Source organism: Triturus cristatus, chromosome 2_1, assembly GCF_964204655.1.
Source record: "Triturus cristatus chromosome 2_1, aTriCri1.1, whole genome shotgun sequence".
Taxonomy (NCBI): domain Eukaryota; kingdom Metazoa; phylum Chordata; class Amphibia; order Caudata; family Salamandridae; genus Triturus; species Triturus cristatus.
In genome coordinates, this window is record NC_140581.1 from 660,852,546 (window position 1) to 660,879,551 (window position 27,006).

General features: G+C 46.8%; 1 protein-coding gene across 2 annotated transcripts in view; it reads left to right on the top strand.

The window, feature by feature from the left end:
• Positions 1-27,006, top strand: part of FER (FER tyrosine kinase) — a 1,023,934-nt gene that overhangs the window by 914,217 nt on the left and 82,711 nt on the right. For both annotated transcript variants that reach the window (XM_085632578.1, XM_085632580.1), the window contains exon 17: positions 26,160-26,314. In XM_085632578.1, the coding sequence (XP_085488704.1) occupies positions 26,160-26,314 (155 nt within the window). The remainder of the gene's footprint in view (positions 1-26,159; positions 26,315-27,006) is intronic.

Genomic DNA, 27,006 nt, shown 5'->3' on the forward strand with positions numbered 1-27,006 from the left:
ATTCAACATTCAGAATCATGAGGTTAAGTGTAAAGTTACCTAATCCATATACTTCATTTTCTAGATCAGTTCCTGTCCTTTTGGGAAGTCCCTCCTTGTTAGGGTAGCAGGCTTTAAGCAAAACTAAGTTCAGGTTTCCCCATACCCAGTTGCTCTGGTAAACTACGGTATTTGAATCTAAAGAATTAATCAAACTAAACCATGCACCACAGGAACCATTGTGTGTGAATGGATACGGAAAGAGGGGCAGAACTCCCTTGTATTTCTGGTAGGGAGGGAGTCGGCCACATATCCAACAATTTGTAGCGTTGTTGGCCTGATGGGAGTGATGTAACATACTAATGAATGTGTTGTTGCGCAGCGCAAGTCTGTAGGGCAACTCATGTGGAGGTAATTCGCTAAAAGAGTGTTCGGCAGTAACATTGAAAGCAGAATGTGCACGCTTGAAAATAGGATAGTATATGTGCAACAGTATACTTGCAGCAATAATCAGAAGATTTAGAAAAAACATAATCAACAATGTCACTATACAGTGACTACGAAGTGATTTACAATATGCACGTTTCTTGAGCTGTTTCTGTCTATCTTTCTCTCTGTTTCGGTCTAGAGGATACATGTCAGAGACTAATTTAACCGATTCACCTTGGAGAGGACTTAAACAATCAAATTGTCTGACTTGCTAGACCTTAGTTTCAGTTTATATTCCTGGGAAGCAGTTTTCTCGACCAGGGGGAGTTTTGAGTCAGTCTGTGGAGGAGGGCAGGGCTGAGAGTTCAAATCAGAAGGCAGTCCGTGAAATTTCTTGATGTGGCTCGAGTGTAGCCAACCCTTGCGACCCTCAATCTTCACTGCTGTCCTCGTGGTCAGAAGTACTAATTTCGGCGTTTGCCAGCGAGGCTCCAGCGGGCTCCTCCTGTCGAAATTTCTTATAAACACGTAGTCTCCGGGAACCACTTCATGGGGCTTCACCTCGGTGTTGTCGGGAAAGGCTGCAGCTACCTGTGAACGGCAAGATTGTAGTGCAGACATCAAGGAAGCAAGGTAATCTGTCAGCATATTACAATCAACATCAGTGATTTTACGAGGTATAGGCGTCCCCCACATATTTGGTGGCCTACCGAAGACCACCTCGTACGGGGATAGCCCTGTTCGGGAATGTGCTATCATTCTCATGTAAAAGAGCGCAACTGGTAAAGCTACTATCCAGTCGACGCCTTTCTCTCTGCAGATTTTAGAAAGTCGAATTTTCAGAGTCTGATTATGACGCTCCACGAGACCTGCTGCCTCGGGATGCCGGACACAGTGGAATTTCCATTGATAGCCTAACAGGAGTGTAATGTGTTTCATTAGTTCGGATGAGAACGGCTGACCGTTATCTGAGTACACGATACGGGGCAAACCATACCGTGGGAAGAATTCATGAACCAGCTGGTTGGCAGTGGTCGGAGCAGTGTAATCTGGGACTGGATATGCTTCTGTCCAACGAGAAAGTGCGCATACAACTACGAGGACATATTTGAATCCTCGACAACGTTCCATCTGGATATAATCCATCTGGAGGACTTCAAAAGGGTGATCGGGAGGTTGAAATCCACCTTGCTCTACAGGAACGCCTTTACCTGGGTTGAACTGACAACAAATCATGCAAGTACGCACTTTCTGTTTGGCTGCAGCTCGTAAGTGTTTATTGAACCAAATGTTTTGAATACTGTCTAACATAGCTTTCTCTCCTAGATGCGCTGGACTATGTATTGTGTTAATGATAACTTGAACCATGGAGTCGGGGAGAAACCATGTAGATTTTCCCTTCGTCATCCATCCCTGATCTGTTTGGATCCCTCCTAGTTCAGTCCATTTCTTGATTTCCTCTGGTGTAGCATGTGTCTGTATGTCAATTACATCAAGGGCGGGATCCCTAACTGTCATGCAGTGTGTCGATGTCGGAACTATTGTCTTTGTCAAGTCAGTTGCATGAGTTCGATTCTGTGCTGTTTGCTTAGCTGTTCGGTCTGCTAGGTCGTTACCCTGGGAAATGATATCGGTGACTTTTGTATGGGCCTTGCACTTCATGATAGATATCGCAGTAGGCAGATGTATTGCATCTAACAGAGCTTGAATGAGGGGACCGTGTTGAATGTTGGCACCGTGAGAAGTTAAATAACCTCTCTCTCGCCAGAGGACTCCGAAGTCGTGTACAACTCCGAATGCATAACGTGAATCTGTGTATATGTTAACTCTCTTATTTTTGGCTTGAATACAGGCTTGTGTCAGAGCGATGAGCTCTGCTGCTTGAGCTGACAATGTGTCAATACAATTCGTTTCAATAACTTCGGTGTCTGTCGTGACTGCGTAAGCGGCCACTAACTCTCCTGTACTTGTTCTCATGCATGAACCATCCACATAAAGTGTCAGGTCTGGGTCTGGTAATGGAATGTCTGTCAAGTCTTGTCTGGGTTTCGTCGTAAGAGTAATGACTTCAATACAATCAAGTGCCAATGGGTCTGTTCCACTTAATGGCAAAAGTGTGGCAGGATTTAATGTACTACAGCGTCTGATTTCTATGTGTGGCTGGAACAATGTTAATTCATAACCTGTCAGTCGTGCTATAGTCAAGTGCTGGGTCTGTGTTCGGTTTAAAAGAACTTCCACGGAGTGTGGAACTTGCACTGTCAATTGATGTCCTAATACTATGGAATCGCTTTGTCTGATCGCTAAAGCTGTCGCTGCGACTGATTTCAGGCACGTAGGCAGAGCCTGGGCTACTGGATCTAATGTGCTAGAAAAGTAAGCACACGGTTTGTGTGAACCTGCTTGTTCCTGAGTGAGTACTGACAAGGCAGTACCTTCGCGTTCTGTAACAAAAAGTGTAAAAGGCTTACTGTAACATGGTGTTGCTAAAACAGGTGCTTGACATAAGGCTTTCTTTAAGTCTTCAAAAGCTTGTGTATGTGCCTGAGTCCAAGGGAGGACAGTCGAAGTCGCTGCCTCCTGGGTTGTCAACTGAATGAGTGGCTTTACTAGAAATGCATATTGGGGAATCCATTGTCTACAGTACGAAGTGAGACCTATGAAGGCCCGCACCTCCTTTTGTGTCTTGGGTGGTGACATGTTTACAATTAACTGGATGCGGTCAGGTGTGAGCTGTCTCCCCCCTTTGGACAGCAAGTGCCCAAGATACACAACTTGCTGAACACAGAATTGCAGCTTCGAAGGGGATACCTTGTGCCCCTTGTCGGCCAGAAAATGTAAAACCGTCAGTGATGCTTTTTCACATTCGGGCTCGCTTCGGGCGGTGATCAGCAGATCATCGACATACTGAAGCAGGGTAGTGTTAACAGGCATGTGGATACTGTCAAGTTGTCTTTTCAGTGCTTGGCTGTAGATGCTGGGGCTTTCTGTGAATCCTTGAGGTGCGCGTGCAAATTTGAAGCTTCGTCCATTTAAACAGAATCCGAACAAATATTGGCTTTCCAGATCGATTGGGACGCTAAAGAAGGCGTTCTTGAGGTCGATTACAGTAAAGAACGTTGCTTCTGAATCAATAGCTGTCAATAATGAAGAGATATCTGGAACCACGGGATATTGTGGTACAATGCATTTATTCAATTCGCGCAGATCAATAATTAATCGATAAACTGGGGGTGCTTTTGGATCAGTACGTTTAAGAATCGGAATGATAGGAGAATTACATACATTGGAGTCGGTTTCCACAACCACTCCTTGTGCAATGAGCTCGTCAATGATTTGCAGCAAAGCCACTACAGCATCTGGAAGTAACTTGTATTGTCGAATTCGTGGTAATACCACTCCTGCTTTGAGTGTGACTCGATATGGTGTAATGTGCATAAAACCTACATCAGTGGGGCCTTGTGCCCATAAATGTGCAGGGACATTCTGTAACCGGTGATCCATGTCTCTAAATACATAGTGACCTTTAAAGTCACGCAAAAATAGTCGTACCCCCTCCGGGGAACAACATATTACAGCTCCTAGAGCTTTCAATGTCTTTATACCTAACAAGTTTTCTGGGCATGATTTTGTAAGCAATAAATCTGTAGTCCGTGTCAATGGACCAACTGCAAGAGGAAGAGGTTGCGATACTTCATTAACAATAGGCTTTCCTGAAAATCCAAGGGAAACATTCTGTGAGCCTGAGAGGGGTGCCCCTGGAACCTCGTCGTGACTTATAGTTGTTCTGCTTGCCCCTGTATCAATTAAGAACTTTCTGTCTTTCCCTAATACTTGACTATGTACATAAGGACCCTCTTGATCTACAGGAACCTCAATAAGAGGCAAACCAACCTCCCTCTCTAGGCTGTTTCATGTGTATCGCTGATAATCGGGATAGTCATTTTGTGCATACTGGTACATCTGGTGTGTCGTGTTTTGTGTTGCGGCACTAGGCTGTGGCTGTGGTACTGCTACGGTCTGTTGTGAAGCTTGCATAGGCTGTACATTCTGAGGTACTTGTGGTTGGATCTGATCCTGTCTAGGTGGACGCGGTCTCTCCTTGGTTTTACCCGTAGAGATATTTTGTTTCAGAACTGCACAATCGTTTATATACTGACCTGGCTGTTTACAATAGTTGCATGTCCCTTTAACAGGAACCGCTGAATTATTGGACTGTGTCGCACCCTTTTTATGACCGTCAGCTGGAACTGACTGAGCAACAAGCATTTTCATTTTCGTGTCTTTCATACGTCTTTGTTCGTGTTCTTGTTCTTCTCTAATTCTATTCTGGTGGTACTGTAACATTTGTAACATTTGTGACGGGGTATTTGCTTGCCAAGAGCTCTCGACTTTTAATACTCTGTTCTTAACCTGGGGCAAGGAATTCTCGACTAATTTTGTTACAAAAAGATGTGGATATGAATCGCTACTTGCTTTCAGACCGCTATTAATACCAAAACATTTTTCAAATCGGGAATAAAAATCACTAGTGTCTTCATCGGGTTTCTGTTTGCAGGCTGAGATTGCGCCCCAGTCTTCCTTTTTAGTAGTTAATAAGCGTGGCAATACTTGTACTAACAATCCTGGTAACGCTTTAGTTTTGTCCCCAAGCCCTAGGCCTGGAGTTCGGGTATTTTCTTCGTTTTCTAATGCTGTCCAATCAATCTTTTGTTCTCCCACCTCCCATTCTTTTTCTTTGAGTTTCTCGTAAATACCGGCAGGCAATAATACTTTTAATATTTTCATAATGTCAGGATAGGTATAATCACCCATGAGTAACATGTCTTTTATTTCACGGTGAAAACCTGCTGGATCTTTGTCATGGCTGGGCACTAATTTTTTCATTTCCAATAATTCTATTTTAGTTAGGGGCGTGTACACAAACACGCGTCTAAATGTATTATCATCATTTCTAACTGGGTGCACTTCGCGTAAGGGATTCTGTCTGTCTATGTAATACATTTTTCTTTCCATGGAGGGAGCTGGATCAAGCTGTGGACACAGAAAGGCACTGTATCTGTGCCGATGTTCTAGAATTACTTTAATTAGATCGGTACCTAGACCTCTCCATTTCTTCATGAGTAGTTCTATCAGTATATCAGGTAGGGGACCAGGATCGGAGTGTTGGCCTTTATACAATATAAGGAGGTGTTGTATCATGTACATACCAGCTAAACGCTGTTCGTCTGGTGAAAGATTCAAAAACGTGTGTGCTAGCGCGTCATCACTATATTTATCAGAACTGTCAGCCCATTGTACTGCTGACCTGGCTAATTCTTGTTCATCCATAGAATCGAGTACATGGTACCCCATTCGTTCTTGAAGTATTTTATCAGTAGCCTGAAATAAGTGTTCAGGGGTCTTCGGATTTGACATGGCTGCTTGAAAAATTCTCTTACTTTCTGGACGTATCGGACGCATTGAATTATTAAAAGATCTTCCCTTACCTACATAAGCTATCATTTCTCTAGCTGGTAATTGTAATTGTCCTGTTGTTGTTTCTTGTTGTTCCTCCTCCCCCGAGGATTCAGTCTTATCTGCATCTATTTCTCTTTCAGGCTGTTCTCTTTCACATATTTGTTCTACTGTTTTTCGGATCCTTCGGTACATACTTTCTATACTATTCTGTTTATCATGTTTTCCGTCTGCTATATTCTGACCCCATTTGTTAAGTGCTTTCATTTCTTCCGGGTCTACACCTGGCCTATCTCTGTGTCTTATCAGGCAGTTTATGAAGAAGCGTAACAACAGTTTTTGCGTGTCCACTTTCTGGTATGCCATGGCCTCGCCAATACTTTCAGGACCTTGCCCTGTTTGGACAAAGTGATATATTTTGTCTAGATGATCGATCATTCCTGGTAGTATCATTAAATAGTTCGCAACTCGTCGTAGACGTACTGATGATAGCATCATTCTGTCGTCTTTACCGGGTACTGGATCATATCTACAATCTGTAAGAGGCTCTTTAAGTATGTCGTAATTCGCTGTTTGAGGCGTACGTTGGTGTGCTAAATCCCTATAAGTCAATCGACGTGCTGATGGCGGCGTATGAAAACCTCCTATCGCACCTCCTGAGGTGCCAGGTCCAAAAGGATTCGTTGGGTGTAAGGTAGGGAGAATAGGTGCAGGAAGGAGTGAAGGAACAGGCGGAAGGTTTGGAACGGACGGAGGAGTATGTTGCTGCAGAGGTAGGGACAAATTATCTCGGGGTCGAGCGCCGTTAGCCGGTGGTGTGCGTGGCGGCGGAACATTAACATATTCGGGGGCTGCATCGTCTAAATAGGAAGAAAGGAAAATGTCCTTTGCGGTCTTGGGGTGCAATTTAGTCGGAAGCAATGGAGATGGCAGATCTTTCGGTATTTCCAGGGTGGCCTTAGGTAAACCCTCGGCCAGAAGAGGATACATACCATTCATAAGAGTGTTTCGTTGTCTGTCTACTTGTTCTGCTTTTACTCGGATACCTTCCTCAACTAATACGTTTTCTCGGGCTTTGTCTGAATCCTCCCTACTTTTCTCTTCTTTTCTGAGCGCTTTCTCTGTGCGTCTATGCGATTCTTTACGCCATAATTCAATGGCATCTTTCTGTGACTGTCTGGCTTTCTTTTTCCATAATGCTTCTTCTACTCTCATGATGCAATCTGCATCCCATGTCCCAGCAACGGGCCATCTCTGATTCTCTGCTAAATCCTTGGTGTAGTCCACCCATAAATCGAGATATAATATGGCATCTAGGCCATGTTTATGGTACATAAAGTACCCTGGAGTGTCCCTAGGTGGAATGGGAACGGCTTCCTCGAGTATCCCTTTTCTAGTTTTTATCTGTCTTAATTTTGAGAATAACGGCATCTTAAACCTTGCTACTTGATTCTTACTCGGACTTGAACACAATTAATACAATAAACACAGTAATGAAGATCGAACAATCACTCATACCACGACATTTAAAACATATTAAAACACTTTAAAACGAACAATGATAATTAGAATAAAACTAGCTAACTGCATAATACTGGATGTACTGCTAAACAGTACAGATACACTGCTAAAACAGTGCAGACAGGTCTGTGTACCCAAACCCGTCTTGACCGGCACAAACCAATGCGCACGTCTAGATGCGTCCCCAGCAACGGTACTCACCGGGAAGCACGGAACGGAACAGAAGGCCTCGGAAACTCTGGACTGGACTAGACCAGACTGGACTCGACTCGACTCGTGACGTAGGTACTTCGGAACTTTGGAACCTGGTGGGCCTCTGTATACCTCGGATCTTGCTCTCTCAGCTAGGCTCTGGTCGGGATCCTCCGCACTCCTCACCGCCTCGTCTGGGTGTTGATCGCAGCCTCAGTCACCTCCGTTGGCCTGAGGGAGGTACAGGAAATCCTGCGGGTACGCGTAGTTGTCCGTCCGGCTGTGGCAGGAGACCGGGTCTGCAATGCACCTCCGGCGCGTGGGGTGGGGGAGGAGTCCCTGTTCGGGCGCCAATTATGTGGTAAATTTTAAATTACCTGTACTTAATTTATGCGGTAAAATTCAATAAGGATAACTCAGAATAAATAAGAGGCAGAATCCGTGGTATTTGAGGTTTTAAAAGGGGATTTATTCCTTACAAAGGAATTGGTTCGAACCAGGCAATCGGATTCCATCACCACGAAAGTTCGGGAAGGGATTGAGCATACTTTATTGACAGGTTATCATATATATAGTAAATGCATTACAGTGAAGACAGATGCAGGAGGCGTAACAGCTGAGAAGAGAGATAAGAATACACATACGTAATGAAAAAAGGCGTTACAATAGGCGTGCATAAGGGCGTGTACTAGAAACGTCATTCTGAGGATGACACAGGTGGGTGGATCCATAAGAGAATCCTGCAAGGTCAGCAGAAATATATGGCAGAGATGCGCGCACGGCAGCATGACGTGTGATTGACGTATAACTGGAGGGTGAAGGGGACTTGACATTTAGCCCTACATGAGGAGACAGAAGTCTGGGATGTCAGAACAACCTAATCCCAAATCGTATCTAATATCTTGTGTTTAAGGAACTGTATTATCTGGAAGGAAAGGTCTCTCAGGCAGAGGCTATCCTATACTGACTTCTAGTGCGTGTATAAGCGTCTACGTGTCTACATGAGATGCGAGGGGGCATGGGCCTACCATGGTAACAGGAGCTATGAATTACTTGCACGGAGACAGTAAGGCCGGGCCCTTTGCTCTGTAGCTGGAAGGATGTTTACCTAAACTACTAGACAGGAATGCATTTCTCGAGGAGCGGAGCAGATAACTTGAAGGCTAAATACAGTCTTGGCAGGCAACAGGCCGAGCCAGGCACCGTTAGCCGCGCAGGGAGTAAGACAAAGGTCATGGATACAGATGCAGGTCCAGGCTGGAGCATTCAGAGGCAGAAGGCAGGAAAAGGCTCGATGGCAGAATTCAGGGCCTAACTCGCCAGAGCTGAAAAACGTGAAAGGTGCACCATATAAAGACGGTGGCAAGGCATACTTAGGAACGGAATATTCGACCCATTTATGGCGGATCTGAAAGAGGACATGTTAACGTTGGACACAATTGTATTTGCGTCTTCATAGCTTGAAGTGGAGGGAACATACATGTACTTGTAGCACGTACATGGAGCCGTTGGGGTCTAAGATAGGGGACACAATTGATCATAAAAATTCATATTTCCTCAGCGGGAGGCCAGAGGTCGGGTCAGCCCACCACTCCCCTGCAGCTTCAGCCTCCAAACCCACTTAGTCTTGCCCTTCTAGATCACGGGCAGCCAGACGGTGGCTGGATCAGCCATCACCTCCACCACTGGCAGACAATCACATCAGATAGGTGGATCCTCCAGATATTCCGGAGGGGCTACTCCTTTCTCTTGAGACCACCCCTCCCTCCATGCCACCTTCCTACTACCGGCTGACGTAGGATCATTTGATTCTACTCCGGATGGAAGTCATGACTCTCTTGGCCAAGGGAGCCATAGAGAGGGTTCCAGAGCCAGAAGTAGGCTGTGGTTGCTATCCCCACTAATGTTTGGTCCCGAAAAAGGACAACGGCCTTCGTTCTATCCTAGACATACGAGCCTTCAACTACTTCCTCAAAAAGGAAAAATTCAAGATGCTCACTTTAGCTCAGGTCCTGTCTGCCCTGGATCCAGGAGACTGGATGGTAGTGTTGGACTTTCTGGACGCCCATTTCTATATTCCTGTTCTCCCTGCCCATATCGGCGCTACTTGCAGTTTACGATAGGCCACAAGCATATTCAGCTCACGGTGCTCCTCTTTGGCTGTACCAGCCCCCCTCGGGTGTTCATCAAGGAAATGGTGGTCGCAGCTCATCTGTGCAGATCAGGTGTTCCAGTCTTTCCCTACCTCGACTACTGGCTGTTAAATGTGGGCTCCCCACAGGCTGTCATCTCCCACCTCCAGACTACGGTGGGCCTCTTACGTTCGCTGGAGTTCACTATCAACATGCTGAAGTCACATCGAACTCCCTCTCAGACACTCCCTTTCTTGGGAGCTGTATGGACACAGTGCAATTTCGGGTCTATCCTCCCGAACTGCGAGTCCAGGATATTCAGGCTATGATACCGATTCAGCCTCTATCCTGGATTGCGATAAGAATGACTCTAAGGCTGCTGGGCCTCATGTCCTCCTGCATCCTGCTAGTTACACATGCCAGATGGCATATGTGGGCTCTTCAGTGGGACCTGAAATTCCAGTGGGCACAGCATCAGGGGACTCTCTCTGACATAGTCCAGATCTTGGAGTAAACTACACGAGACCTGCAGTAGTGGCTAACAAACTGTTATTGGGTCAGAGGCAGATCCCTTTCCCTACCCCTACCAGATTTCACCGTAGTGACGGGTGCAATACTTCTGCGATGAGGCGGCCATCTGGAAGAGGTGAAGATCAGAGGACTCTGGTCTCCTGCGGAATCAGTACTCCACATCAACATGCTGGAGCTCCGAGCAATCCGATTGGCATTAAAAGCCTTTCTAGCCTCCATAAAACGAAGGCTAGTTCAAGTGTTCACAGACAACACCACCACCATGTGATACTGCAACAAACAGGGCAGAGTTGGGTTGTGGGTCAGTTCAGCATGGCCAAAAGTGACTGAAAAAGCGCTATAATGCGGCCAATGCAGGCCATGTCATAGTGATTTTTTTGTGTTAAGAGTGGCAGGACAATAAACTCAACGTGGTGGGCGAAGCGACTCTGCGTCGGCTCAAGATCCTATGATTCTGGGCGTTCAGTGATGTTCAGCCATTCTGAACAGCAGGTGTGCTGCTAGACAACATGGCTAAACAACATTCAAATTGACAAAGCCAATAGCTATGGCATTGCCGAGATCTATTGGCTTTGCCAATGCTTGTCATTAAAACAAGTCAGTGTCCTCTAACAAAATCTTTGGGCTAAGTAAATAATTTAGTGCCACTTTAAATGTGACTTTGTCATCAAAATTATACATCTCTTAAGGATGTTTATTAATGACTGAAACTATTCAGCCTATTCATTTTTGGTCATTGGGATGTCATTGTTATTTGTTGAGAGAAGCTCGAGTGAGAGGAAGCAAATAGTAAAACACTTCCATGCGACTGAGAGTAAAAACAAGCACTGGCACAGCTAATAGGTTTCGCCTATTGTCGATGTCATGGAGATTCTTTTACTTTGAGTAATTTTGCACAGCAGCTCAACTGCTCAGCAATATGAAGAAAAAAATTGACAAAGTCAATAGATTCGCATAGGTGACACTTATTTGCTTTGTCAATGCTTGTCCTATTCAGCCGACTAACAGGCTCACATGTCTACTACTCCCAATAACAATTTAAATTTCACTCTAATAATCCATATTTGGCTTCCGGAGTAGCATGCTACTCACTGAAAATCGCTTCAATGTCTCGTCAGGGGTACTAAGCGCTATATAAATACAATGACAATTTTAGTGCAGTTAAAAAATTATCTTAGTTTTAGTTTTGCATGTTTATTAAGCTTCCAAACAGTCACAATTTATCATGTCCAAAGTGAACAGCTTAGGCACTGCTCCTAGGACATACTATAGGAACAAATTCAAATGTGTATTTGTAATCAACGGAGAAAACAAGACATCTCTGGACCGCAAAACTCCAGCTTTTAGCTCTGGATTATACTGGGGTAAGGGGTGGAAAACTAGATAGAACGAGCATGATCAAAGGTATATATAAAGTACATTAGCCCTGAATGGTAGGGACCTAAACCCACCACTCGTCTAGACCCTGTTGTATGCTGATGTGAGTATTCAGACTCTACCAAGAGTGTACTTTTTCCTGTGTCTTTCTCCGTGAGTGCCTTTGTGAGCAGTCTTTTTACTTTCTTTCAATGTCAGTGGACCCGGATAACAATTCCCTAGGAACTCTATAGTGATCAAAACCTGAACATACAATTTAATATCCTCAGAGCCTGCATGGAGAACTACCTCCAACAATCTTAAATAGGTTGCTCTGGCTGCATTTTCCAAGTACTGTCTTCAAGTCATGCCACAGTCTGTGTGGGAATGTGCCTTTTTTGGACATAGATAGCCCTCGCTTTTTGCCTGGAAAATGATGTTGTTTCGACTGGAAGTGCAGGTTCCCCTGTGCCAGATCTCCTTCCCTAAACTGTACCTGTGATTTCAACGATTGGCACCCCTTTAGCTCACATGTAAGCCTCTAGCAAAAGATACCAAGGGCCTTGTGGTTAAAGAGGGTCCTTAAGGGCTGCAGCATGAATTGTGCCACTCTAAGGCGACCCCTCACCAAGCATATGCACGCTGCCTCTGCAGCATGCGTGTCTTGTTGCACACAAAACGGAAGAGTCGACATGGGGCACGTCCCTGTGTGCCATGACTATAGACACTGCATGAGGTATAGGTAAGACACCCCTTCAGCAGGACTTAGCCCAAAGGCAGGGTGCACTATATCTCCTTTGAAGGCATATTTGTAGTAGTAGATATGTCCCTGCAATATCCTTGATGATTCCTGGCTACTGTAAGTGTCAAAGGGAAGCCATAGTAAGTACACGGGCTGGACACTTGTCATTACGAGTTCTCCATAATGCATGATAAGCAGCATAATAAATCTGCACCGATTCCAGTGTCAGATTTATTTAAATGTGCACTCAAAAGACCCCTTAGAGGGGTCCCCTGAAACGTACCAATCCTTAGTATGGTCACCGACTGGCTTGAGCCAACCTGCTATCACCGGACAGTGTTCTGACCTCATGGGGAGAGTCCCTGCTCGCTCTGATGTTGAGAACAATGCCTTTCCTACGTGGAGGTGTTCACACCTTCCCCTGGTCAGGAAGAGCCATCCATTGCAGGGAGCTTCAAAGGCCTTGCCATCTTTGTAATGCGACCCCAGCCTCTCCTGTTAGAGGGAGCAGACCCCCTACCTGTCCTCACCCCCTTTTTGGCGGGAGGACAGGTGGGAACACATAGAAAGAATTGGAGGTGTGCTCCCTGCTGTCAACTCCATCCCTCAAGCGCTGGAGGTGAGGTGAAGTACACGTTTCAGTGCCCTCTGTCTTGAAGATGGTAGGACTTATCCAATCAGGGCTAGGACTGTGTCCCCCTCCTTCAGGAGGTGGGCATTATAAAGGGTGTAGACACTCCAAGTGAAGGGCCTATTGGCCACAACCTGTCACTCCCTTGTAACGCCCCTAAATTACGAATTTAGGTGGCATCCCCACACACTGAATTTCAGTTCCTGACTACTAAGAAGAGCTGGACACCACAGAGTCGCACCCGCAGAGAAGACTGCAGAGAACTTCTGACTTGGCCCCAGCCCAACCAGCCTGTCTGCAGCCCCCAACGATCCTGCTCCAAAAGACGACTCATCCCGCAGCCCAGCGACCTCCAGAACCTTGGGAGGTCGACCTACCATTGATAAAGACCAAGATCTCCAGAGAACAGGGAACCTGTTCACAAAGCAACCATCTTTAAAAGTAAAGACTCTGCGACCTGAAGAACCGCGAAACCTGCTCCCGGTTCTACCTCTGCACCTGAAGACTCTGGCCGGAGTCCAAGTGGCCCCCCAGCTCCAGCAAGGATCTCCAGCACTCTGAAGCCTTAGTCCACTGTGAGTTAGAATCTCCCGGACGTTTCGTCATCTCCTGCAGCCTATGCATGGAGAGAGACCCTCCTCAACCGCGACCTGCTCCGGTAAGCCGTTTCTGCCTCCAAAAGGCACCCCTGTACCCGTCTGTCCTGGGCCTTGGTGAAGAGGACAAAAGATGTCCCCACATCCCCAAGTATCGTAACTTACCTCTGGAGCTGTTGGATTCCTTCGACCAGCCTCCTGGCCTGAGCCTGCAGTCCTTTTTCGATTTGGCCTGCCTCAATAGCTTTCCTTCAGGCACCAGACGCTGTGTTGACACCCTGCACCCCGACGGCCCGTGCCACTGGTAGTGTAGTGTGGTGTAGTGTTGGTACTTCCTTGGGCCCTGTCCAGTGTTGGCCCCAACCCCCGGAGACTGATCCCCCAAGCCTTTGCTACTTACCTGTAAGAAGCCGCTGTGCAATTGCCCCTGTTCCTTTTGATTTGTATTGGGTGCCCAACCTCAAACTTGCACCCTACACCTTGCCGCCCCGTTCCACTGGCGGTGTACTGTTGGTGCTGAACGGAACCTTACACAATACTGACCTTAACTTCAGAAGACTGGTCTTGTAAGTCGATGTTGCCTATACGTATGTTGATTGTTTTCTTCCTCCTATAGTTTGACATTGCAAAGTCTGAAAATTGCACTGTCCACTTTCTACTTTGAAAAGTATTTCTATTGCAAAACTGATTTACCTGACACGAAGTTCTGTGGTTCTACGAAATAAATACAATCAAGCATTATTTAAAAAAAAAAATGAGTTTCATATTTATTCATTGAGTGTGAATCTCATTTAATACCACTGTGTGTACAACACTACCCTCTGATAAGCCTAACTGCTCACCCACACTACCACAAAAGAGAGCATTAGTATTATCTCATTTAGCCTCTTGGTATCCACTGGAATCCCTGCACACTTAACCTCTTTTTGGAGAGCCAGCTTCCTACAATCTGCATTGCACAGTCCTCAATTTGTCTCCATCTATAATAGTCAGTTTTAGATTATGAAGTCTCATTTCCGCATCCAAAATGCCTCCGCCCGACTGATCGTCAACGTCCCCCGCCTCAGCCACATCCCCCCACCTGACAAACCTACACTGGCTCCCCGTCGACAAGAGGATCACCTTCAAACTCCTCACCCACGCACACAAAGCACTCCACGACACCGGACCAGCCTACCTGAACAGCAGACTCAGCTTCCACACCCTCACCCGCCAGCTCCACTCCGCCAGCCTCGCACTCGCCGCCGTCCCCCGCATCCAACGAACAACCTCTGGCAGCAGATCCTTCTCCTGCCTCGCCGCCAAGACCTGGAACACCCTACCTACCCAGCTACGGCAGACCAAAGACTTACTCGCCTTTAGAAGACTCCTCAAGACCTGGCTCTTCGAGCAGTAGTGCAACTCCCTCCCCCCCCCCTCAGCACCTTGAGACCCTCACAGGTAAGTAGCGCGCTTTACAAATAGCATGATTGATTGATTGATTGATTTCCAATTTGAGTGTCCATGTGGTTTATTGACTTAATTTCTGGTGAAATTAAATGAAAATACGTTTTTTAAAGCATCAGCAAAAAGAAGAGAGAAAAGAGTAACTGATCTAGAAATTAAAAAGACAGGTTTTTTTGTCTTGCAATATGTAAGAATTGAAACTATGAACATGTACCGAGTTGAAGGTGGTTGATTGTATTCGCATTGCGACCAATTTTCAATATAAAGAATAATAAAAAGAAAAGGCCAGGTTTTGAGGTTTTTTCTGAAAGAAGACAGGGAAGTACATTTGTTCAAATGTAATGGCAGGGAGTTCTACCACTTAGTGTTGCCATTGACAAAGCTTCTTCTGCCCCAGTGGGCTCTCTTGAATTTAGTTACATCCAAATTTTGTGCTCATGGGGATCGCAGAGCTCTGGGTGGAATATACCAGACAAATTTATTTTTTAAGTATTCGGGTCCAAAGCCATGCAGAGCTTTAAAAGCAATGCACAATACCTTAAAATCTGTGTGTTTGTGCACAGATTTCCAGTGACGCTGGATTGGGACCTGAGAGACATATTGGTGCTTAGGAATTCCTAGCAATAGCTGTGCTGCAGCATTCTGCAGAATCTGTAAAGTATTCAGTAGTCGCTTCTGAAAACTGATATGCAGGGTGTTGCATCAGTCCAACTTTGAGAGGATGAGGGCAGTAACCACTTGTTTCCTTAGTTCTAGTGGAGTAAAGAGAAGAACCTTTATCGGAATCTATAAGGTAAAGAAAGATGAGGCGGTCACTGCATTTCTATGTTTATCAAACTAAAATAGATCATCAAATACTATATCCAGATTTTTTACTTTGAGGACAGAAACAGATAAGTTTCCTAGAGCCACCAGTCTGGAGACCAAAAGGAAGTATTGTTTCCTAGAAGTAGTACTTCAGTTTTACCAGAGTTTAACTTTAAACAATTATTGGTCATCCAGTAGCTAGTCTTATCAGAAAAAATGCCGTCAAGCATGTGACCAACAGAATGAGATGGGGCAGTAACTAACTTAGTCATGCTAAGACTGTTCTTTAGATCTAACAAACCTTCAGAGTCTCTAGCTTCCTTGGTCTCCAGGTGAAAATTAAAATGGCTGAGAACTGTGAAATCCGCAGTCGCTTCCTTAGCCTCAAGCAATTGGCACAAATTGCGTAAGAAGGCAGACCTAAAGGCCTGGCGGTCTGTAGACTAACAGACTGTTAAAATATGCGTGGTAGTTGAGAATGAACTTAAAATTCAAAGCCACATATTCCATGGAGATGGGCGCAGCAGAGATACTGCTGGTCAAGTAGTTTTGATACACTAAGGCTTGGTCGCTCCCTCTCTTTCCTGTGTAGTCTAGAATGAACATTGGGTAACCCTCTGGAATGACTAATACAAAGTCAGGGCCCGAACTCTCATTGGCCCAGGTTTCCGTAACATAGGCAAGGTCTATGTTATGCGCTTTTAGGAATTCAAAGAATTCTAACTTATTTTTGATGAGCAATCTGGCCTTAATAAATGTGCTGTGAAGTCTTTGATAGGGAACAACGTTTTAGATGGAGGTTGTTCAGCTCTGGTGACTGTGCTGACTTTGGAGTTAAGAAACGTTATACAGCAGCTGGGGCAAGTCAACCATTTTACCTTTGTCTAGGGGTCGAACAGGGGGCAGCAACAGTTGCAATAGGGACGCAGTATAAGTAGGTAATTCTGGGAGTACTGAGATAACCACTTGTGTGCTGGCAGCAAAGTGGCTGGCCCTGAGCGCAATCCAAGTGCAGACGGGCTTACCTTTGGCACACAAGCGGCGCGTACACGCAATCTTGCTGCTTTTCAAGCCCATCATGTGGGGCGGGGGGGGGGGGTAGTCGGGCATGTCCAAAGTGCTGCTCGACGCAATACTGTGAGGGCAAAAGAAGAATAGAAACAGAGGGCTAGCAACACCTTTTGTATAAGAACAAGCTCTCTCTTCTCATGCAAATATTGTTGATAAAATATTTTTTGCCTTCCATGGAGGCTGTTTTAAACTTTTATTCAATCTTTGTAGATCCTTCATTCTTGCTACAAGTAGAAATATCCACTCTGATAATCTAAGTTTACTTGGTCTAGGCAAAGACGTCCCCTGCTCTTGTGCCACAGCAGAGGCTGGAGGCCTTGGGATGAATAATTCATTCTTCTTCCTGTGAGTTTCATGTTTAGTTTCTTTCAGCTTTCAACTGTATTTAATTGTGAAAATGATGGCCTTTCTAGAGAAAAGCTGTCATGTTCATGAAACCAATCAAATGTACCTTAGCAGGCACCTACATACTCAGGTGTTCAATCTGCCATCATTTGTACTGGGTCCTTTTTATTAATAGCAAATCCCTGTGCCTTCCAAGTGTTTATCTCTCTCCGCCCAGGACTCTTCACCAGGGCCAACTCACCTTTCATGCTTACGAACGGCATGTCCCCTTTACTCTTTATTTAGCACAGAGGCCTCGAGAGGAGAATTAAGCCTACCCCTGATCTCACCTGGCACTACTAGCCATCGTGCCATCTTGGAAAGATTTGTTGATGCTGCTTTTGGTGGAATGCTGAGTCTTTAGGATTAGTTGAGGACAGAAAGCCCAGATCTACTGATTTGTTAAATAAGTTGTATTATTTATTATTAAATATAAATAGGTATGAGAAAATATTCAAAACCGGGTAACTAATTGACCAAAAAGAAAACATATTAGGTCTAGTCCAATTTTTCAAATGTCCCTTCACTTAAATCTTGATGATGAGTGGGAAACTGTCTCAGCGCTTAGATGATTGATTAGGCTAAACTCATCCAGGGAATCATGATTAGTACAGAAACCATTGTCCTCAGACTAACCGCATTTGCAAACCTTTGAGGGAACCTCCATTTGGGACAACTACAGCAGACTCCCATCGGAGCCATGTACTTACCATGCTTAACAGGAGGCACATGCTGTGTAACCTTAGCCAACCTTTCTATCTGCCATCACTGACCCTTCTCCAATCTCCCAACATTTGCATGAGTTTCCCACACTCCAACAGGGTCATGAAACTAGAACATCCATTCACAAACCAACCAGGGTTTGTGTGTTTTTACATGTGTCCAATTTACAAGTTTCCAGGAACCTACTGTGACCCTCTCGTTAACTGGAAATATTTCTGGAACGGTTGTCCACTCTCATCTTAGCAACCCACCATAAAGAACTAACAGGTCTGTTGCACCATTCTCTTTTTCTATAACACCACAACAGGGATAAATTGGAGCTCGCCTTTCTCCCTCTCTTTTCTCAAAGGGAGCTTTATCAGTGATTCTCGGTGTCGGTGTATGATAAGTGCATAGCAGCTCCCAAGAAGCTAGTCCTGTATCTTTTGTACTTCTTTAAGTGTTCTGCACACATTTCACCAGGACTCTGTTAGACCTTTCCACCGTTCGGTTACTCTTAAGGACAGTACAAAGGAGTTCTAAAATATTTGATACCATTGTTGCAAAGCAACGAAGACATACCCTGAGCTGTTACCTGGACTCCGTTAACACACATTCAGGAGTTCTTTCTTTGTCAAACAGCTCTTATAGAAATTTGTTGACCTCATATATGGTAGATTCTTTTCCAATTTCGCGTAAACAAAATGGGACAATTAGCCCACCATAACAACCATGGAGCACATATGTTGTGGAAGAATGTGAAAAGGACAAAGAAAATTGAGAACAATAACACTCTGCCACTCCCTTTCAGGACATAAAATTGGTATTTCACTAAGAGTGTGCAGCACCATATGTTTATCATTTGTTGTGCATCATTGACATTCCCCATTTTCCCATCTACTTCGTCATCCCATCTTAGCCGCCAGTAATTATTGCTCACTCACATTTTTTGTGAGCAACGTCCAAAATGTTCTCTCAAACTACTAGGCAGAATCAATGTATCACTACCCATTAGTAACCATTCATTTCTGATAGTGCCGAAGCCACTTTTCAAAAAGGTTGCAAGTACGGGAGTGATTTTTTCTTAGGCCAATCTTTGATTATAAATTCATGAAAGTCCTGTAGGATCCCAGCTTTCTCCAACACATGCACCTACTGATGTTAATCTATGTACTAATACATTATTTTGAATCATCTATATTGGTACATTCATCATCATCATCATCATTTTCCTCGGGTAATTTAGGTCACAAGTCTGCCTCAGTGTTAAATGGCCTCCTGGAATATACTCAACCTTAAAATGAAGATCTGAAAGAGACAGTTATGGATTCCTTACCTTAGCATTACCCCTGGGCGTCAGAATGGATCTGGAGAATTTTTCTTCAGCAGTATCCCTGCGCATTGTTAGGTGTACGTCGGTCGACTCCTCGTTCGTCGTTGGCGTTGTGGTTGCTGGAATGACATTGCGGTATCTACTTAGATGCCGCCCCTGCGCGCTGACGTCAGTTCTTTCTTTTTCTGTGCCAGCCAGCGCAGATCCGGAGAGAGCGGTACCTCAAGTAACTTTTTGACTCTCTTTTTGCGTCTTTTTGTCGATATTAACGTTGGGATGTCCCATCCTCAAACCGGCTTCAAGGCTTGCTACTCCTGTTGCAAATTGATGTTGGTTATGGACCCGCACCTCGTGTGCCTTTGGTGTTTGGAGCGCGACCACGACCCGAAGTTGTGCTCCGACTGCCGGGCCATGAACCCAAAGTCTTTGCGGGAGCGGTCCCGAAAGCTTCTCGAGACACGGCAGTCCGCTCCGTGCCGATAAAGGTCCCAGTCGAAAGGGACGTCGCGGAACCAGTTACAGAGCCGCCATCATCACTCCTCGTCGAAGTCTTCGTCTTCGGGTACACAAGAAGAAGGCGAAGAAGCATCGTCGCTCTTTGCCTTTTCCCTGTCCATCGGCTGACGCGACTTGGGAAACGGAAGGTAATCGTCTGGCTCCGCCCGTGGAGCCTGTTGGGTCGACTCCGGCCTTCCCTCCCTTTTACGAAGCCCTCCATTCCATCTTTGGGCATCCCGACTCTGCCTACGCGCCTTCGGGCCCCACGGACTCATCTGGGGGCTCTATGCCTTCGATGCTGGCGGCTTCGGCACCGTAGGGATCCAGACCTGGATCTGGATCGGTGCTGGTCGACCTCATGACACCTCCAGCACCGAATCCAGTGGCGACACCTCCGCCCCCGGTTGTTTCCCCAGCTGACGTTGACCCCAGCCTATGCCTCAATGTGGACACGGAGCCAGACTGGTGTCGACAGACGCCCGTACCGGCGCCGACAGCTACTTTTGTACCACTGTTCTCCCCTGATGTTTCCTATTGCCCTCTGTGGCCTGAGGGGTAGGAGGACTGTGAGGGGTCTGTGGACCCTTTGGCAGACTAGTTAGAGGAACCGGACTGGAGAGAGGAGTTGGGTGAGGCCAGTGGTCTGGACACCTCCCCAGACCTTGGCATGCTTTCTCCCCTTACAATGGCTACGGAGGAGGGTGCGTCTTACGCAGTGGTGTTGCCTAGGACGGCTGAGGCCTTAAACCTTGAACTTCCTACGGTAACGGTCAGGACTAACCTCCTGACCGAGAGGCTTCAGCCGGCAGCCGCCTCTTCGGAGCCCCTGCTGCCGTTCAATGAGGCCCTTATAGACATCTTTTTGGGGACTTGGTCCAAGCCCAACACAGGGGCTCCTGTGGACAGGATGATTGCCCGACGCCACCACCCAGCTTTGGGCGACCCTGTTTTCCTCTCCCAACACCCCACCTCTGAGAGCTTGGTGGTCCAAGCCTCAACTTCCAAGGGCACATTCCCTACCACACCGCACCACCTGATAGGGAATCCAGGAAGCTGGACCACCTTGGGAAGAATATGTTTTCTTCCTCCAGCTTAGGACTGCGGTCGGTAAACACTGCATGTCTCTTGGGCCACTACTCCCATTCGTTGTGGGACTCGGTCACGCAGGTGTTGCCACAGTGCCCAGGGGAGGCCCGGGCCATGCTCTCCCGTGCAGTTGCTGAAGGGAGAGACGCAGTGAAGTTCGCCGTAAGATGTGGACTGGACACCGCTGGCTCACTACACAGGATGATTTCAACATCAGTAGCCCTAAGACGCTACGCCTGGCTGAGGTCCACTGGCTTTTCGGGTGATGTCCAAGCAACGCTTTTGGACATCCCCTGTGAAGGCCGTCTCTTGTTTGGCGACAAGGCAGACAACGCGCTTGAGCGCTTTAAGGACTCCAGGGCTACGGCCAGATCCTTGGGACTCGCTTCCTCCTCCCACCCTGCGCAGTCTGCTTTTCGCCCCTTTCGTGGCTACGGAAGGGGTGCCCCGCCACGTTCCGCCCAGAGCCAGAGACCTGCGTAAGCTGTCCAGCCTCTGCGCAGCCGGGGACGTGAGTCCCACCGTCGTGGGTCTAAGGGCCAGCGGGCAGGCCAGTCTACCAGCGCCCCCTCTGAAGCAGCCTCCAAGCCCTCCTAGTCCAACCTTTCAGGGCCACCATTCACCAGTGGGCGGCAGAATTTGCCATCACCTCCCCCACTGGCTCAACATCACACCGGACAGCTGGGTTTTGCAGTTAGTCCAAAGGGACTATTCCTTCCCCTTAGAGACTACCCCTCCATTCATGCCACCTCCATTCCATCGTATGTTGAAGGATCACTTGGCCCTTCTCCAACAGGAAGTTACAGCTCTCTTGGCCAAGGGAGCCATTGAGCGAGTTTCTGCCCCAGAAGTAGGTCGTGATTGTTATTCCCACTACTTTATGGTGCCCAAGAAGGACAAAGACCTGCGTTCTATCTTGGATCTCAGGAACTTCAACCGCTTCCTTCGGAAGGAGAAGTTCAAAATGTTGACACTGGCTCAGGTCCTGTATGCCCTCTACCCTGGAGACTGAATGATAGCATTGAACTTGCAGGACGCTTATTTTCACATCCCCTTCCTGCCGGCCCATCGGCGTTATCTACGGTTCACAGTAGGCCACGAGTACCTTCAGTTTACTGTGCTCCCCTTTGGCCTTACCAGCGCCCCTCGGGTGTTCACGAAAGTGATGGTGATGGTAGCAGCTCAACTGCGCAGATCAGGGGTTCCAGTCTTACCCTATCTCGACTACTGGCTGTTGAAGGCATGCTCGCCCCTGGCTGACGTCTCCCTCCTCCAGGTTACGGCTGACCTCCTGCATTCGCTGGGGTTCACCATCAACGTTTTGAAGTCACACCTGATTCCCTCTCAGAAGCTCCTTTTCATCTGAGCGGTTCTGGACACAGCGCAGTTTCGGGCTTATCCTCCCGAGCATCGAGGCCGGGATTTTCGGGCAATGATTTCGATCTTTCAGCCTCTATCCCGTGTTTCGGTCAGAATGACCCTGAGGCTACTGGGCCTCATGGCCTCCTGCATCCTGCTGGTGGACTATGCTAGGCTGCATATGCAGGCTTTGCAGTGGGACCTGAAGTTCCAGTGGGCACAGCATCAGGGGAATCTTTCAGATTGCTTTCAGATCACGGAGGGCACTGCACACCAATTGCAGTAGTGGCTAACGAACCAGGATTGGGTCAACAGCAGATCCCTCTCCCTTCCCCAACCAGAGTTCACAGAGGTGACAGATGCATCACTTCTGGGGTGGGGCTGCCACATGGGAGAGGTGGAGATCAGAGGCCTCTGGTCTTCGGCGGAGTCCAGGCTCCACATCAACCTTCTGGAGCTTCGGGCTATCCGTTTTGCACTGCAGGCATTCCTTCCTTCTGTCAAAGGGAGAGTAGTGCAGGTGTTCATGGACAACACCACCGCCATGTGGTACCGCAACAAACATGGCAGGGTGGGGTTGCGGACCCTATGTCAGGAGGCACTTCGTCTCTGGAAGTGGCTGGAACATCAGGGCATGTCCCTGGTGGTTCAACACCTGGCAGATTCTCTGAACGCCTGGGCGGAGGAACTCAGCCGCCGGTGCATGATGGATTACGAATGGCGTCTGCACTCAGAGGTTGTGCAAGGTCTCTTTCAGCGGTGGAGAGAGACTTGATTAGATTTATTCGCCACCGAAGAGAACGCGCAATGTTAGCGATGCTGCGCATTGGAATTTCTAAGGTGGCACTCGCTAGGCGACGCTTTTCATCACAAGTGGAGTTGCGGTCTTCTTTGTCTTTCCGCCTATACCACTTCAGTCCAGAGTGCTGAAGAAGATCAAGCGTGACCGGGCCCCAGTCATTCTTGTGGTTCCGGACTGGGCACGAAGAGTCTGCTATCCCAAGCTTCTGCACATGGCCATGGATCCTCTGATCGGACTGCCCCTTAGGGAGGATCTAATGTCGCAGCGGATGGTCCTCCACCCAAACCTGTCCAGCCTCCACCTCCTTGCGTGATGATTGAGCAGCGACAACTTTCGACCTTCCTCCCGAAGTTTGAAAGTTATCTTGGCAGCCAGGCGTCCACCAAAACGTTACGCCTGTAGATGAAACAAATGTGTGGCATGGTGCGCACAAAGACTGTAGATCCCCTTGCTGCAGCCTTTTCAGAGGTTCTCCTCTTCGTTCTTTCTATGGCCCAGCAGAGCTCTACTCTGGGCACTTTAAAAGGCTATCTTTTGGCCATTTCGATCTTTCTTCTGCTTCGTGATGAGCCTTTTCTTTTCAAGTCCCCTATTGTAAATCGCTTCCCTAAGGGCATTGCTCACTTGTTTCCTCCAATTATTTGCGTAATGCTTCAGTGGGACTTGAACCTGGTTCTGACCTACCTTATGTGCGCTCATTTCAAGCCACTGCATAACTGTCCTGTCAGACTTTTGACTCTTAAAACTGCCTTTTTGGTTGCCATCACCTTTGCTCGCAGGGTGAGTGAGCTTCAGGCTCTTTCTTCCAAACCTCCTTTTCTGGCTGTTCATCCGGACAAAGTTGCCCTTCGCACTAGGCCTTCTTTCCTTCCATAGTGGTTACCTCTTTCTACATAGGACAGACTATCCCTTTTCCCTCCTTCTTCTCGCCTCCGCATCCTTCTAAAGAGGAGGAGAGGCTCCACCGTCTGGATCCAAAACATGCTCTTTCTTTCTATTTGGATCGCTCAAAACAATTCCGGGTGGATGACCAGCTCTTTGCTGGCTATGTGGGCGCCAAGAAAGATCAGGCTGTGCAAAAACGAACGATCTCTCGATGGGTCGTTCTTTGCATCAAAATCTGTTATTCCTTAGCGAAAAAGGAACCTCCAGTGGGGTTGCGTGCCCATTCCACCAGGGCGACGGCAGCTACTACTGCTTTAGGACGTGGAGTCCCCCCTTCATGACATCTACCAGGCAGCTACGTGGGCTTCATTGCACACGTTTAGCCAACACTACTGCCTGGACAGCCAACTCTAAAGAGACGGCCTCTTTATCCGTTCAGTTCTCCAGGACTTTTTGGTGTGAAATTAGTTCGCAGACCCAACTCCAGGGTTGATATTGCTGGGGTATCTATTCTAAGTTGAGGAATCCATAACTAATTGTCTCTTTCAGATACATAAGTTACTTACCTTCGGTAACAATATATCTGTAAGAGACCTAGATTAGTTATGGATTTCTCACCGCCCCGCCCATTCTCCCCGTTCTGCGAACCGACTTCTAGGGTAAGGGACTTCCCTTCAGGGCCAAAGTTTTGTGCACCAGTGGTCTGTGTCTTGCATGGCTCTGCTCTTCTGGCGTGGAATGTCATGTAAAGAACTGACGTCAGCGCATAGGGACGGCGTCTAAGTAGATACCGCGATGTCATTCCAGCGACCACGACACCAGCGACGAACGCGGAGTCGACCGACAGGGGTACTGCTGAAGAAAACTTCTCTGGATCCAGTCTGACTCCTTGGGGTAATTCTAAGATGAGGAATCCATAACTAATCTATGTCTCTCACAGATATATTGTTACCAAAGGCAAGTAACTTTTTCTTCATGTAATTTTGCTGGTAGTCTGGCTGAGTGTGCTGTAGATTGCTATGTTTTCCTTCGTGATAGAATGTCTGTCCCAAATATACACTGATTTTTTCTATACTCCACACACATACTCCAACATGTCCTTTTTCGATGTTTGAGTATCTACATTCTACTCGTCTCAATGCCCTAGCGGCAAAGCCTGCTGAGTATTCATCTTTCCCTTCTACCTGACTTAGAAGTGCACTTAATCCATAGGTGCTTACTTGCACTGTAATTTAACCTTCTCTCCGTGAAAGCATTTAACGCAGGTGCCTGAGAAATCGCATATTTGATCCTATCAGACACATCTTTGTTGCCAATTCGTTAAGTTGTGGCAGTGAAACTGCAACATTGTTTAAAGCTGTTTGAGGATTTATTGGGACAGTGAAGAGGTCAGTACATACAGTCTACCAGCCCTCAGCTGATCATCATATAAGTAAATCGTTCTGAATGCCAACCTTTCCATAATAGAACACACCATGAAATACCTATCAGTCCCCGCAAATCCTCCTCCTTGTGGTATTACTGTTGGTGTATTAAATTATTTCTACTATCTTTAAGACAGTTAACATAGGCTAAACTACTCTGTTAGTGTTGATAATAGAATGAAAAAATGGAGCGATTTTGCTCAAAATAAGCAGATGTGTGATGATGGCTTCACTTGTCCATTTACCACCCTAAGGTAATTCCAGAGAAGGCAACAATCAATTCAAGTGGATCGGGGATCTCACAAAAAGAGTTTTGAGCCTTCCGCCCCTGTCTGTGGCTTCCTGTCGCTCTTTAATATGAGATTGTTTTCAGTTTGTCATCCCCAACACCAGTCGGAGTCTGCTTTCCCTGCCGAGTTTAATATTTACTGAAGTATCGTCTGACGAGTACACAGATATTCTCCCAGGCTTCCTTGAGCCTTTGACTGTCTGCAGCTTCTCGATAGCAGATAAGTGTGACTGTCTACTCCTGAGCCAAGAAATTAAGATGTAAATTCGCTCTCTGTAATCCCATGTTTTGTAAAATCAAACTTCATTAGCATATGTTCATTTGTGCAGCGCCACCATTGTATTACTTTTTACGCGTTTTGGTTTCTTCATGATGGGAATGCTGAAAATCAAGCAGTGGGGTTTCACAGTTACTTTAATTGTAAAATAGACACATTTTTCGTAAAATGCAAGTTCATATGTTGTTCTTGTATAAATATGTGTTTTCTGTTGTTTTTTTTTATCTTAGGGACCTTGCTGCGAGAAACTGCCTTGTAGGTGAAAACAATGTTCTGAAAATCAGTGACTTTGGTATGTCTCGTCAGGAGGATGATGGAATCTACTCATCTTCTGGTTTGAAGCAAATTCCTATCAAATGGACTGCTCCAGAGGCTCTCAACTATGGTAAGGCGATATTGTTGCGTCTCCTATATACAGCGAGTATGGCTTTGAGCACAGTCCTACCTCATGATGACTGTACACAAGTCAATGCTCCTTCTTGTCTTTTTTTTATCTCACTCACCATAATATACATATCTGAAAGAGACACGTTAGTGATAGATTCCTTACCTTAGAATATCCCCAGGCGTCAGACTGGATCCGGAAAGTTTTGCTAGCAGTACCCCTGGGCGTCAGTAGGTGGCGTTGTGCGGCTCCGCGTCCGTCGCTGGCGTCGTAAGCGCCGAGATGACGTCACGGAGACTACTTAGGCGCCACCCATGTGCGCTGACATTAGTTCTTTCTTTTTCCGCACCAGCAAGCGCAGATCTGGTTAGAGCACGTACCTTAGTCACTTTTTGACTACACTTTTGAGACTTTTTGTCTCCCTCTTTCTCCTTGGTGCACGTAGGGATGCCTGGATTTAAGTCTTGTGGGGCCTGCCGTCGCAATGTCGGTGGCGGACCCCCACGATGTTTGCCTCTACTGCCTGGAGACCGACCATAACTCCCGGTCCTGCCGGGACTGTCGGGCCATGGCCCCGAAGACCTTGAGGGAGCAGCGCCGGAAGCTTCTGGAGGCCCGGCACTCGTCCCAACGCTGTTCCCGGTCCATGGACCGTTCTTGGGAACGCTTGCGGGGCCGCAGTTGTCGCTCCT